This window comes from Nannospalax galili, unplaced genomic scaffold (assembly GCF_000622305.1).
Source record: "Nannospalax galili isolate Female #2095 unplaced genomic scaffold, S.galili_v1.0 scaffold263, whole genome shotgun sequence".
NCBI lineage: Eukaryota > Metazoa > Chordata > Mammalia > Rodentia > Spalacidae > Nannospalax > Nannospalax galili.
This window is the reverse complement of record NW_008350402.1, coordinates 861,548-876,137: the sequence shown is the minus strand read 5'-3', so window position 1 is coordinate 876,137 and position 14,590 is coordinate 861,548. Positions and strand designations below refer to the sequence as shown.

Here is a 14,590-nt window from a genome sequence, read left to right as displayed (position 1 = left end):
AAAAACAAATTGGGCCATGGTGCTAGAGATATGGCTCAGCAGGTAAGAGCACCTGCTGCTCATGCGAAAGATCTGGGTTCAGCTTCCAGCACCCATATGGTAGCCAATAACCATCTCTAACACCAGTTCTAGGTGACTCGATGCCCCCTTCTGGCCTTCAACAGCATCAGGCACACATGTAGCACATCTACATACATGCAAGCAAAACATACATGCACTCATGCACATAAAATTTTTTTTCTCTTTTTTTTTTTTTGAGGCAGGGTCTCCCTGTAGCCCCAGCTGTCCTGGAACTCACTATGTAGACCAGGCTGGCCTTGAACTCACAGAGATCTGCCTGCCTCTGCCTCCCAAGTGCTGGGATTAAAGGCGTGTGCCATCACGCCCAGCAAAAATAAATATTTTTTAAAAAAATACTAAAACAATAATAAAACAAAACAAAAAAACCCTTGGGCTGGGCCAGGTGTGGTGGCACATGTCTTTAATCCCAGCACTCAGGAGGCAGAGGCAGGTGGGTCTCTGTGAGTTCAAGGCCAGCCTGGCCTACAAAGTAAGTTCCAGGCCAGCTGGGGCTACAGGGAGACCCTGTCTCAAAAAAGACACCCCCCCAAAAAATAACACCTTAGACTATAAATCAGTTTGACCACTGGCCCAACAGAAGGTTTGGCCTAAGGACACCAAATATACCAATATGTTATGTATGGGCAGGACAGAAACTCAGAAATGTTCTGAGACCCAAATGGGCAGCAGAGAAGACAAGGGGCCAAGATCAGAATCTGAGAGATAGGTCAAAGAAAACTAAAAAGAAAAGAGGGCTAAACAGCCGGCACTAAGAAAGAAAGTCACCAGCCCTATCCAGACCCCTCTTATTCAGACTTGTTATCAGTTGTGTAATTTGTGGGGCCAGACCTGGGTAACTGACAGTCCATATGCATGATAGGTAGTCACAATGAATCATGACCTTAGCCTCAGGTTGCATGAGCCAATCACCCATTTGAAATTAACATCATCTCCCAATATTGTCTCTGCTGGGTACCACAAAGAACAGACAGCTTACTGCTTCATAAGATAGCTTCACATTTAATCAGTGAGTTTAAAATATTTCTTGAGTCTCAATTTCCCAGTTCACAAAAAGGAATGGTTAGACTGGGTCTCTGGCTTTCCAGCTGGGTTCCATAGTACCATGAGGTTTTCTGTTTCGTAGCAGTATGGAGTGAACCACTGACTGAGCTGCATCCTCAGCCTGAGCTGCAGGGTTTTAAGGCAGCATCTCTGGAAGTACTGCTTGGGTTGGAGAGGGTATGGGGTGACAAGTAAGGCCCAGACAATCAGTGGGCATTTGGGTGCTTAAGCTATGGAGCTGAATACCCATCCTGGTCCAGAACGTTACTCCTGCAGATGAAGCAAAGTAGAGTCTGCAGACAGCTGAGGCAGAGTGGAGGGCGAGAGGAGCCCTTGAACAAAGTATACACTTTTCCATGCCCTCCGTCCTGGCTAGAGCTCACAGGGCTAGGCCCAGTTGTCTGTTCACAAAAGCTCCCAACCACTGGCTGCCTGGAGCTAGGGGTGCAGAGGAACAAACACCATCAGTAAAGGCCAGCCTGCCTTAGCAGTGCTACAGGGAACCTGAAACCCAAGCTGCAGTGCTCAGCCCTGGAAAAAAGGTGCTGCTTCACAGAGCTTGACACAGGAAGTCAGCCCATAGGGAAGCAGACTGGTTGCCTGGGGCTAGTTGCTTAACCTCCCAGTGCTTCAGTTTTTCCACTGGCAATCCGGGCTCTACACTTGAAAGGGTATAGGATGGCAAGGATCCAATGAGAACACACATCAAACGCTATAAATAAGGACTAGAGAACTTGGCAGCTTCCAATGTCATTGTTACTGTCCCTGACCCATCTTCGCACAGAATGTGCTGCCTCTGTGGCTGCCAGCTAGCAGCCCAAAACAACCTTGTGTGTACTGTAAATGCCAAATTTAAGGCTCTTGTTGCACATGGGGAACTGAATCCAGAGGTTGCTTGGATAGCATGTGTCCATCCCAGATGTGTTAACTCCAGCCTGGGCTCCATCGCCCAGGGTGCGATCCAGAGACAGAGAATGCTGCCCTGGCATTAGAGGTCTGTGCACACAGACACATAAACCCCAAAGGATCCCCCAAAGGATCACTCTCAAAGCTTAAACTGATGGGCTGGGAACACAGCTTGATAAAGTGGTTTGATCTTTAGTACCACATAAAGTAGGTATGGTGGCTTACACTTGTAATCTAAGGCAGGAGGATCAGAAATTGAAGGTCGTCCTTGGCTACACAGGGAGCCTGAGGCCAGTCTGGGCAAGAAAGACTCTAGATAGATGATAGATAGATAGATAGATAGATAGATAGATAGACAGATAGACAGATAGATAGATAGATAGATAGATAGATAGATAAGAAGATAGATAGATGATAGAGAGATGATAGATGATAGATAGATGATTGACAGATGATAGATAGATAGATAGATATAGATAGATAGATAGACAGACAGACAGATGATAGATGATAGATAGATAGATAGATAGATAGATAGATAGATAGATAGATAGATAGACAGACAGACAGACAGATAGATAGATAGAACAGGACAGGACAGGACAGGACAGGACAGGATAAGTTAGACAGACAGGCAGATCAACTATTTCTGTGCTACTCAATTCTAGCCTGGGTTGCAGACCCTGACTAAATAAATAGATAGATTTACATAGTTAAATTATTTCTGTACCACCTTGTTCCATGGCCATCTCCAGCACCAAACTCTCCCTGCTTCTCCCCTAAGCAAGGTTTGGGTCTGTTCAGTAAGCCATATCCCTTCCTGAAGTATTTACATGTTGACAGAACACCCTGGCCCATGTCCACACCATCAGTCACTGTGGTGACAGTACACACAAAGAATCCCAGGTTACAGGTTGCTGAGGCTCACAACCAGAAATTGTCTCTTTTAGTCGCCTATATCTGGCCTCTGCTTCAGTTCCTGCCTTGAGTTCCTGCCCTGACGTCCCTCAGTATAAACTAAAATAAACCCTTTCTTTTCCAAAAATAAATAAATAAATAAAAAATGTGGGTAAAGTGAGGCTTAGCCTCCAAGCAAGGAAGAGAAAAGGAAAGTAAACACTAAGGTACTCTGGAGGAAATTCAAGAGGTCCAGCATGTCCCAACTGCCTGGCTCTGCCCCACTAAAGAGCCAAGTCCCCAGGGCTGCTGAATAGTGAAATCTTTGGCAGGTGTCAGGCAGGGGCAGACCCTCCACAATACCCAGGCTCCTCCCCATCCTTTCTACTCCAGTAACAGCATCCTCTTCAGCCCTCATCTCTGTCCTTGTGTCAGGCTGAGCCTCCACTCTGGGAGGGGAAGAGGCTTACCTGATTCCCTCACCTGTAAAATCAGACATCTCATTTGGAGATACCACAAAGTTGGATGGACTTCACTGAATTGCCCAGCATGAAGCCTGGTACTTGGGCAGGAGCTCCAATCTCAGGTCACTCCTGCCATTTCCTTACATATGAGATACCTCAGCACCCACACAAATACTACCCTAGTCTTCCTTGTGAAGCACACCCACTACTTGACATTGTGCCACCAGCTTGTTGCATGTCCTTGGGCAAATCTCTTCCTCCACAGACTTGGTTTCCCTAACTATAAAATGAGCCTGTTAGGTTGGGATGACCTTGCAGATCCTTTCCTACCCTGACCACTTGAATGTACCAGATTGTCCCAAAGTCAATCTTATAACCACCACTCCTTGGAGATCTGGGCAAGGCCTGCTGAATGCTAGACTAGTCAAGCTGCAGGGGCCCTACTGCTAGCCTGAAGGACAAAGAGCCCTATCCTTCTCTAAAGGTGATAGGATAGGGCAGAGGGTTCAGGGTCACTGCAAAGCCTAGGCACATACCCCTCGTAAAAACTTATCTGCCTGCCTATGTGAGCCCTAAGTCGCTGAAGGAAAGTAGACTGCCTTTTGTTGAGACTGCAACCCCAAATGCTCATTCAGCTCTGTCTCTGGTTGCCCACTGAGGCTGTTTTGCTAAGATGATGGTGTGTATACAAGCAGTGGCTTGCCCAGAAGTCAGGCCTCAGTCTCTCCAGTTAACCTCTTCCTGCCTTACTCTTTGCAATACAGTCAGTCACTCTAGAAAGCCACATAATCACTTTCTGTGAATAGAAGATCCAAGAGGCAGAGTTCTAGAAGTGGAGGCTGGATTCCCAGTCAGATCCTTCAATAATGGTGGTCTCCATCACCCTAGGAGCTAGTGCTAAGCTTGGGCCCAGCACACACAAATGCTATTCCCCGTCTTTCTTTCTACTTCAAAAGGAATCAAAGGAAAGTTCTTAAAGACAGGATCATGAAGCAAACAAATAAAGGGACCACAAAAAAGCATCCGTACCTCAAATACAGACATACAAAGCACTAATTCTAGAGGCTTCAAAACCCAAAGCAACTCCAAACCTGCTTCTGCAGCTTCTTGTTCTGTAGCACAGTGAGCTCTGCACCTGTGCCTGCCTTGTATGGGGTCAAGGGTACAATTAATGTGGGTGCTCATCTGTCTGCACCCTCCTCAGTTAGGAGAACTGGCGTGCACAAGGGTTTCTCTGTTATAACCTACCCACCGCTCCACCCAGGTTTGGGCTCAGTCTAAGATGACGGATAGGTTACTCTCAAGACCTCCAAACATTATTCTAGCTAAACAAGTCTGCTGAAGGCAGCACACCAGTCATATCTGGGCCCTCTACAACTGTCTGACAAGTTTTTTTCATCAAGAATCATGGGGGAAACAGCTACAAGGGGAACTTCTCCTAGTTTCTAGGTTCTTCATGCTGCAGCCAGTCCCAAGACCAAGATTTCTGAGGTTCATGGAGAAAGATAATTCTGTTCCTACTAATGACTTGTTCCTCCCGCTTCCACCAGTCAATGAAGCAATGTAAACCTGCCTGTTTCCACTTTTGGCCTGGCTGGTAATTAGCTCCAAGTAAAGTTTTATGCTATATCATTTTTCATTCACGAGTTTCTGATAGAACTTCCCCCCTTTTCTCCCTATACTTCTTGGTCTATATCTCTGGTTAACTTTATCTGTGCCCTGACAGTTTTTTTTTCCCTGATGTGGGTGAAACATAATCCAATAAAATGTGGGGAAGTGGCTAGTGACATGACTCAGCAGGTAAAGGTGCCTGCTGCCAAGTCTAATGACCTGAGTTCAATAGCCAGGACCCACACTGTAGAAGGAGAGAGTTGATTCGTACCACTTTGTCCTCTATCCTCCACACGTGCTCCTGTGTGTGCATGCTAAACAAATATAATAAAAACGTTTTTTAATGTAGGGAAGGTAGAACACAGCACTGTCCCTCAACTACCACCGTGAAAGTACACTTCCCCTGTGAAAGTGCCAGGATACCCAGCAGACCCTGCTCTCTTTAATATCTTCTTGTTGAGCCCTGTGTGCAATGGCTTGAATGTGCTCTGTCCCCACCAGAACTCATGTAATGAGTTTACTAGTTGCTCAATACCACAGTGTTAGAAGCTTGGACTTAGTGGGATGTGTTTGAGTAATGGGGGTGGAGTCTTCATAAACACACTGATGCCATCTTGTGGGAGTGGGTGGGTTCTTGCTCTATGGGACTAGGTTGGTTACTGTGAGAACAGGCTGTGATGAAACAAGGTCATCCCTGTTGTCTCTTCCACAGCGATGTTTGTCTTGTTTTCTGACATACTGTGATGCAGCATGAAGCTGGGCAGACGTAGCCACCTGATCTTGGGTATCCTACCTCTAGAACCCTGAACAGACATAGTGAGTTCCACGACAGCTGGGGCTACAGAGACCCTGTCTCAAAAAGACCGGGTGTGGCCAGTTGGGACATCAAGTGCAGAGAAACAAGAAGCTGGGTGTGGTGGCACATGCCTTTAATCCCAGCACTCCGGAGACAGAGTAAGGCGTATCTTTGTGCGTTCAAGGCCAGACATAGTTCCAAGACCAAAAAAAAAAAAAAAAAACCAAAAAATTTACTTTTTATTTTTATTTTATGTGTATGAGCATATTGCCTACATGTATGTGAGTGCACCCATATCGTGCAATTCCTGAAGAGGTCAGAAGAGGGTGTTGGATCCCCTAAAGCTAGATTAAGAATGGTTGGTAGTGTGGGTGTTGGGAATTGAACCCAGGTCCTCTGCAAGAGCAGCCAGTGCTCTTAACTGTTGAGCTATATCTCTCTAGCCCAGACCTCTTTTCTTTATACATTCCCCAATCTCAGGTATTCTCTTATAGCAACAGAAAACAAACTGAGACACTATGCCAGTCACTTTACGTACCTGTCATGATCCTCTGGGCTTCATAGGGTTCCATGTAGCCGGCACTCTCCCCCTTCCCTGGTTTGCTCTTGAGATCATTCTTGGCATCAAAGGGATCTGAGTAGTCATCAGCTATGGTCACCTGCAGAGAGAAAGAAGGTGGTGAGGCCATCTTTCGTTTTTGTTTCAGTTTTGTTCAAAACCAGGCATTGTTCCAGCAAACAAGTGTGCCTGGGCTAGCTCAGCAAGGAGGGAAGAAGTCGAAAGCATTAGCCCACCCCACGGGAGCTTCAGAGGGAGGGCAGGTCCCTGGGCTGTGCACACAGGCTTGGGGGAAGTGGGACTAGAAGGCATCTAACTCCACTGATCCTGGGTGGGGGTGCCCACAGCGTGCAGAGATGGGGGGACCTTGGAGAATCTGTAACTAGGTCTAATTGAACAGAACTTGAGCAAAAGTCTGGGCAGGACAGAAAGTCTAGAAATGCTGGCCTGCCCCAATGCTGGCTGAGACACAGAAGACTTCAGCCAGGGATAATTACACTCGGCAGTCCATTTTTCTTCAAATCTGGAACACAACCATTCCTTGGGTCACCACACAACAATTTGGTGAGATCAATGCACTGTAAAAGATGAGTGTGGGGGTTGGAGAGATGGCTCAATGGTTAACAGCACTAACTGCTCTTGCAGAGGACCGGGGTTCGATTTACAGTACCCACATGGCGGCTATGAACCATCCTTAACTCCAGTTCCAGGGGAATCCAAAGGCCTCTTCTGACCTCTGTGGCATTGCACAACACGGGTGCACTCACATACATGCAGGCAATACACTCATATACATAAAATAAAATAAATTTTATATATGGTGAGTGTGGCCCCAGACAGGCCAAATGAAAACACTAAGCTCAGAGGTGGACAGATACTAGGGTCACAAACAGGATGGAGGACCCTTCTTTGACACCTGGGTCAATGGAGTCCAGAGCCAGGGGCAGTGCCCTCAGACCCTCATTCACAGGGCCCATCCTGTGTCCTCACTCAGCAGTCAGCCAGAGCCCGCCCCACCCTCTCCTAGGGAAAAGTTTCACTAGCAACCAAGGAAGTGTGAGTCACCCAGGGCAGGTTGCAGGGGGAGGGGACTTTGAGAGAATGTGCATATCTGGAATTCTATGGGTTCAGAGATGGTCCCACATTTTTCCCAGTAGAAGGACCACAATTACCAACTGAAGGCTATTGGAGAACATAATAATGCCCCTCCCATTTCTAACTGCCTAGTCTTTATGAGGGGAGGATTCACCAGAGAGGAAAAGGCCAAGGTCACTATTGACTTGCCTCCTCCCAAATTCTGAGAGCCCTTCCTCCTCACCTTTCTAGCAAAGGGCAAGCCCTGTCTCCCAGCTGCTGCCCCAGGGATGGGGAAGGTTAGCATCCCCAACTTACTGAATTGTTATTTAAATTGTAGGTTTAATTAGAAACCACAGGAGTCTCTCTTCTCTCAGGGTTCCTGGAATGTAAGGCATTAGCAAGGCCCGCAAACCTCAAGGAAGGGGAAAGCTCCCACTGTCTGCCTGGTGAATGGCAGCTTGTAGCAGCAGCACTGGCAGGGGGCACAAGTGACCACCAGCCACCTGGAATGTGATGCCTGCCGCAGGCTGGTGAGCAACAGCTCTGTTCCTAGCTGGGGTTGGTCAGTAGTATAGTGAGGAGTGGTCCCTGGTCCCCAAACTGAAGCACATAGCCATCAGGAAAGACCTAGGCCTGGAGCCCCCAGCACTGAAGCTGAGAGCATCAATGGTACTGCCTCTGGATGAGGCCCAGGTCAGGCTCCAGGTCCCAGCAGGCTCTTCCAGATGCTGACACTGTAATCACTGCCTTTCAGGAGACTCAATGAGCTCAAATGACACTAGGCCAGGAAAGAAGGGGGAGGGGAAGGCTAGGCCTGCCTAAGTTTTTCATTTGATAGTTGTACTCTGCCATTTGCAGAACACATTAGAGAATTATATATGTGAAGCACTGTCAGCCAGAACAGTTCAGACGCCTGTCGTCTGGTGGGCAGAGCTTAGAGTTTGAGGGACCAGATGTCCAAATGGAGAAAATGATGTGGCTGCAGCAGATGACATCTAACTCCACTGCTCCTGCCCCAGACTTCTCACTGTCCTTTCCCAATGTGAAAATCTTCCTCTGGTCTGTGGTGAGAAGGGAATTTTGTTTCCCCAAGAAAACAAAATCGTTTTGGGGTTGTACAAGAGAACACAGGTGGGAAGGGGAGCCCGTCTCCAAGGTAATTTAGAAATCAGCATTCTGGCTCCTCTCAGAAGTGTTCTGTAATTCATGGAAGGTTGTAGTATATGAACCAAATTTTTGTTCACATTGGGATGGGAGCTGGGGGAGGCCTGAGATAAAGCAGGCGCTATCTATATTTTCTAATTAAAATGAGATCCGAGCTCAGGCTGTCATGGGCCCCCAGCTGCCTGCCCTGTGTACTTCTTTTTCAATAAGAATTTACAAATTCTAAAACTAGGGAAAAACCCTGGTCTCTGTTGACATATGGTTCCAGTTTTACCTGCTGACAGCTGAAAATCCTTCCGTTTAAAAAAAAAAAAAAGTTTAGAATTCTGTTAGTTTAAGAAGCAAATCGGGTTTCTAAAATGTATTTAATCAATTTGCTTTCGAACTTCAAAGTGAGGCTGGTAGAAGCAAGGGGTTCGAGCAACCTGAAACTTAGCAAACACTGCACTGAACTATCCAATCTTACGCAAATCACGTCTGAACCAGGAGTAAAAATTTAACCAGCCAGAACACGGAGCGAAGCACCACAGAGACTAGGACTGTCCTGGGCACCCAGGGCTCACTGTAAGTCAAGGGCAAGATATTTGCTTGAAAGCTACAGAGTACTCAAGGAAAGGGAGTGAGCTTTGGCAGATGTGGGCCTCCATTTCTGATGGGGTTGCTTTTGCTTTGCTTTAAAAACGTACCAGCGAGCAGACAAGTCCTGTAAATCTAACTGAACAATTCAACCACAAGGAAGCCAGTGAAGACAGAACTGCAGGCCAGGCCACCTGACCATACAAGATTTCTTTGACTGATTGGTAAAGACCTGCTAGTCCACGGGCTATCGTTTCTCCCCCATGTGGTGGAGAAGGGTGCTGGTAAGGACCAAGGCCACTAGTCCAACCTCCACCAAGAATCTTAGTTGCAGCGGCAGGTCAGGAACCCAGCCAGGGTCACCTCTTCTTGGCTCTCTTTCTCCTAGAATGGGAGATTTCAAAAGAAAACTAGACTCAGGTCAGCTCAAAGCCACTAAAGGACTTTCACAGGCTCATAAAGCATAAAGTCCTAGAGACCTGCTCCAGACTCCCTTACAGTCCAGAGGGCAGGGCCTTGTCAAGTCACCCAGGGCCTGATTCCCACCACAGAAATCTAGATTCCACCACACTACCATCTCCCCCTCAAGGCTCTCTGGGCTGCCTGAAGACTAGAAGCTGGCTCTACGTGCTACTCTGTAGTGCACATGCTGCTCAGTAGAACTCAGTCCCTTCTAGCAGTCTGAGACTTGGTGTGTTTATCTTAGGGATTAGCTGTGAGATCCGAAAAGGTCTTCAGGTCCATCTCCAAGGGAAATGCTAAGGAAGGTGGGCGTTACCACTTGGCCATCCTTCCATATGCCTGGGTAGGAGTTTCACTTGCTCTTCTAAGATGGTTCCCCCTGTATAGAGAACTGGGACTTTTCAGGGAAGATGTTTACATGGTTAAGACCACTCTGAATGGTAACTTCAATAGAACCAATGGAAATCCCCAAATGGATATAGCCTAACTCAGCAATTTCGCTTTTCAGTGTTTATTCATAATTGGGCACAAAGTGGGGCTGGAGAGATGGCTCAGCGGTTAAGAGCACTGACTGCTCTTGCAGAGGACCTGGGTTTGATTCCCAGTACCCACATGGCAGCAACAAACCGTCCCTTAACTCCAGTTCCAGAGGAATCCGAAGCCCTCTTCTGACCTCTGAAGCACTGCACAACACTAGTGCACTTACATACATACATGCAGGCAATACACATAAAATAAAAATAAATGAAATCTTAAAAAATAAAAATAAAGCCGGGCATGGTGGCGCACGCCTTTAATCCCAGCACTCGGGAGGCAGAGGCAAGTGGATCTCTGTGAGTTCAAGGCCAGCCTGGTCTACATAGTGAGTTCCAAGACAGCTGGGGCTACAGGGAGACCCTGTCTCAAAAAGACCAAAAAATAAAAATAAAATTTTTTTTAAAACTTGGGCACAAAATAACACGCAAAAAGATGCTCACTGAAATAATGAGAAATTCACATACTATACTCACCAACAGGGGAAGTGCTAAGTAAATGGTCTAATTCCATGTAGTAGAATATTATCCAGTAAGTTAAAAGGGGGGGGGCATTTGTTCTACATGTGCTAACAAAATTCTCCACAAGTTACTGAATGGAAAGACACCACATGAAAGGGTGATAAATACAGCACACCTACTTATGAAGAGCAGAGCAGAAACCTCTATCAATGATCTGGAGAGAAGGTCAGTACACAGCTATTCCCTAAACTGACTGGTAGGGGAAGGGGGAGGATCAAAGAGACTTTAATGTTAAAAACGTTTGCAAACAAGAAGAACCTATTCCTGTACACGATGTAAAACTAAACTTGTTGCAAAGCACTCTTCTTCCACAGGTTATTTTTGGTACAGTCGACAGACTGCTTCCCAAACTTGCCTGCAGACAGGAATGGCCTGGAATGATTGTTAAGACAACAGACTCCTAGCCTCAATAATCTGTGTATTTAACAAGCAACCCCAGTGATTCTTATCAGGAATCAACAAGCTAGTGCCAGCCCTCTGCCACCAGTCTAAGGCAAGCCTCCAGTCACTATTCTGGAATTTCACTTTTCCCAGCTATTGCTCAGCCTTGCTCACTGAAGTTAAGCAAGTGTAATTTTCCCCCTTTCTTCCCCAGGGGTCAGTGGGAGTGAGAGCTGACCTAACATGCCTTGGTCCATCATCTGAGAATCTATCTCAGAGGGCAGGGGAGCCTCTGCAATCCTGACTCCTGGCTCCAGATTAAGCAACATGGCCCTGTGCAGGACTAGAGCGTTCCCCAGGCAAGCTCCCTGCCCGGCCAAGAGTTCCTCACCCACCCAGGGGAGCCAAGGAGGGTCCCAGTCCCGAGGATGGCAAGGCTTTCTATTCTAAAGCACATGTGCTTTCTGACCACATCTACATGGTTCTCAACACGCCATGCCAGGAAGATCCCCCTTCAACTTCTAGAAGGGCTGCAACACTGCCAAAAGGAGCCTCTGCAGAATCACACACAAGTCCTAGGCAAAAATCCCTTCCACCTCCTAACAAAGATAGGGGAAAGAGAGAGCAGCTGCCACAGTCTAGGAGTGGGGCACTCTCACCATCCACACTGTCCCATGTACCACCTCCCGCTAGTGCCAACCACCGCGAAGTGACTCTTTGTGGGAACTGGTGGTACAGCCGCCCCAGTTTAGCCATGGGATTGCTACACTGGGGTCTTTATGCTGTTTTCCCATTCCCAGGAAGTGAGGGGGTGGAACCCCATGAGGGTTGGGACTCTCATGGGTTCCTGACATTTCTCTATTTCAAAATGAACTGCAAGGGAGCATGCTTAAGGAGGATTTCAGGAGCCTCAGTAAGACCATTTCTCATTGACTCATCACTAACACTGTACCTTAGCTACCCTGAGTTTTCGAGCTATGAGTCTCTTTAGGTAATCGATGAAACTGTGGCTCCCCCTATGTTTACACATACCCACAAAGTGTGAACCCCAGGTTCATTCCACACCAAGTCCTCTCCCGTTAAAGCCACTTTAAGCAACAGTGAAAACAGACATGGTCTTTGCAAGTTAGCAGTGGGGAACCTTCAGGAGCTGATTAATCATAATTCAATACTATTTACCTGGCAAAAAATGCTCGATGCAGTATGACAGGACCTGTCATTCAGCTGTGGAGGGTGGGGGTGGGGCACTATGAACAGGAGGACCCCAGGCTCTGTCTTGCTTGCTAGCTTTAAGTCTAGAGGCCATGACCCCCTCTGTCACTTGGGGCTCAGGAGAGCTCCCTGAAGGTAAGCATAAAGCATTACCTGCAGTCATAAGGCTCCATGACTATCCCCTCAGGAAGCCTAGACAAGCCTGGAATCCTGATTCTCCTTCAGGACCCACTGGGACACAGGCCCTGGCAGGCCTGGCATTCACAGGATGGAGACTCTGTTGCCATACCAACAGAGATCGTGCTAAAAAAACGGGGATTTGGGAGGTTGGCGAGACTTCCACAGCCAGGAGGCTGCTGGGGGAAGCAGCAGTGGGCAGATGTTTTGTGCAGACCAGGCTGCATAGCAGCAGGTTTAGTGACTCAAGAACACCAATGTTCTTGCCAATGAAAGCGCACACTCTCTGGTAAGGGAGGTTCCCGCTACTCCGGCTGTCCAGTCAGAGGCTTTGGGGCGTCTATTCCAGGTGGAAGGTCAGCTAACTAGATGCCACTGGCCACTACTCTACGTGTTTCTCAGAATCATTCAGCATGGACATGCAGCTTCTGGGCAGCCCAAGACAGCAGCCCAGCTTTAAGGACTTGTCTCAGTGGGTGGGGCTGTCCTTCAAGGGCCCATCGGGTCAGTGGGGCTGCAGCAGCTGCTGGGGGACATGTAGACAGATGCAGAGAAAAGGGGTGGCACTACACAAAGGACATGGCTGGCTAAGCAGGGACACTTTGGAACTGGCTCTGCTACCCAACTCTGGGTAGCTCTAGGCAACCTGCTCTATTTCTCTGAGTTCTGGTAGTTCCTTTGGGAGCTGGGGGCAGAGTGGCTTGCTTCTTAGCTTCGCACAGATGTTATGAGGAGTAAACGGAAGGATTCTGGGATGTATCAGCATTTATGAAGAACAGGTTGAGTGTTCTCCTGTTCGGAGAGGTATCTCCTGGGTGCCCAGGACCCACTAAATACTGTGAGGTGCAAAAGCACCTCAAGGGAGGACTGCCCAAGAGAAGCCAAAAACCTACTAGTAAAGACAAAGATGTGACAACCCTCACCCCAACCCCCACTCCCCGAAAGCCCCAGTGATTGCACAGAGGAAATGGCTGCGATTAAGCATGACAACAGCTGTCACAGTTCTCAGCCCCCAAAAGGAAAGCCCCTGGGAACAATCCTTTCTGTCCTCCCATGCTTAAGTGCAAGATGCACCTCCTACTTGGAGTGACTGAACAACTGGCAGCAAGAGGTTCAAGGCCGCCCTTGTATGTGCACTGGGAGATAGCAGCATGCTCCTTGCCTATAGCCAGTGCTCAAGGCTCTGGTGTCCATAGAACCAGGCTGTGACACCCTACACAGGCATACAAGCAAGTGCCCCTTGCTTAACTCTCCCTGTCCTCCTGGGCTTTGACCAGCATAGACCACCCCCCTTACTGGCATGCCAATAAATCATTTCTGACACAGTAAGGAAATTAATTTGGGAAAGATTAATTAGCTGCATTCTCGCAATCTGCCACAGCTTCTGGAAATGAAAGGGTGGGAGGGCACTCTTCCACCCTGACTTAGGATTAGCCCTGAATCACTCCAAGCCCAAAGGCCTTTTCCCCATAGTAGGGCTCCGTCCAAATGCTCAGGCCCAGAACCCCAGAAGCAAGGAGTTCAGGACATCATCACTATTACTGTAGTGAGCTCTGCCTCCCAACCGCCTGTAAACCTTCTCTTGGGTGTTTTAACACAACACTCCTTTACTGACCGTGCCATACCTGCCCCACATCAGGAGGCAAGGTCACTGTCAGCATCTCTCTGGCAGTGGGAGGTTATGTTTTGAACTTTGAAATAACTCGATCCTAAAGCTTCTCAACTACTTTTCTTCTAGGACTTCCTGAAAGAATTTGGTGCATCTCTGTTGAAGTAGACACACCCAGTACCCTGCAGTACCTCACTAGGGAGAGGATTCCTGGGAGATGGTCTAGTTTGCTGAGTCTCAAATTCATGTGCATGATTTGCAAAAGAAACTTTATATAGAACTCCAACATGTACCACTGACTGAAGAAAAAAAAGGCAATTGTTCAGTCAGAAACCAGGAATCCACTAGAGATAGGAGGTCCTGAGAAAGGATAAACTAATCTAGGCCAATGCCACAAACAGGTAACCAAACCCGTATTTCCTAACGTTCAGGTCCACATTGTTTCTTCAATTCCTGTGTAGCTAATTTTTCTCTTAAAATCATCACTAAAATTTTAAAGAAATCTCACACAGCCTCAGGAAG

General features: G+C 47.5%; 1 protein-coding gene across 2 annotated transcripts in view; it reads right to left on the bottom strand.

Annotated features, from left to right (window-relative positions):
• Shb (SH2 domain containing adaptor protein B) overlaps positions 1-14,590 on the bottom strand; it is a 132,521-nt gene that overhangs the window by 77,742 nt on the left and 40,189 nt on the right. For both annotated transcript variants that reach the window (XR_003851837.1, XM_029570722.1), the window contains exon 2: positions 6,335-6,455. Coding sequence is in view for 1 of the 2 variants with exons in the window: in XM_029570722.1 (XP_029426582.1) it covers positions 6,335-6,455 (121 nt within the window). In the remaining variant the exon portion in view is untranslated. The remainder of the gene's footprint in view (positions 1-6,334; positions 6,456-14,590) is intronic.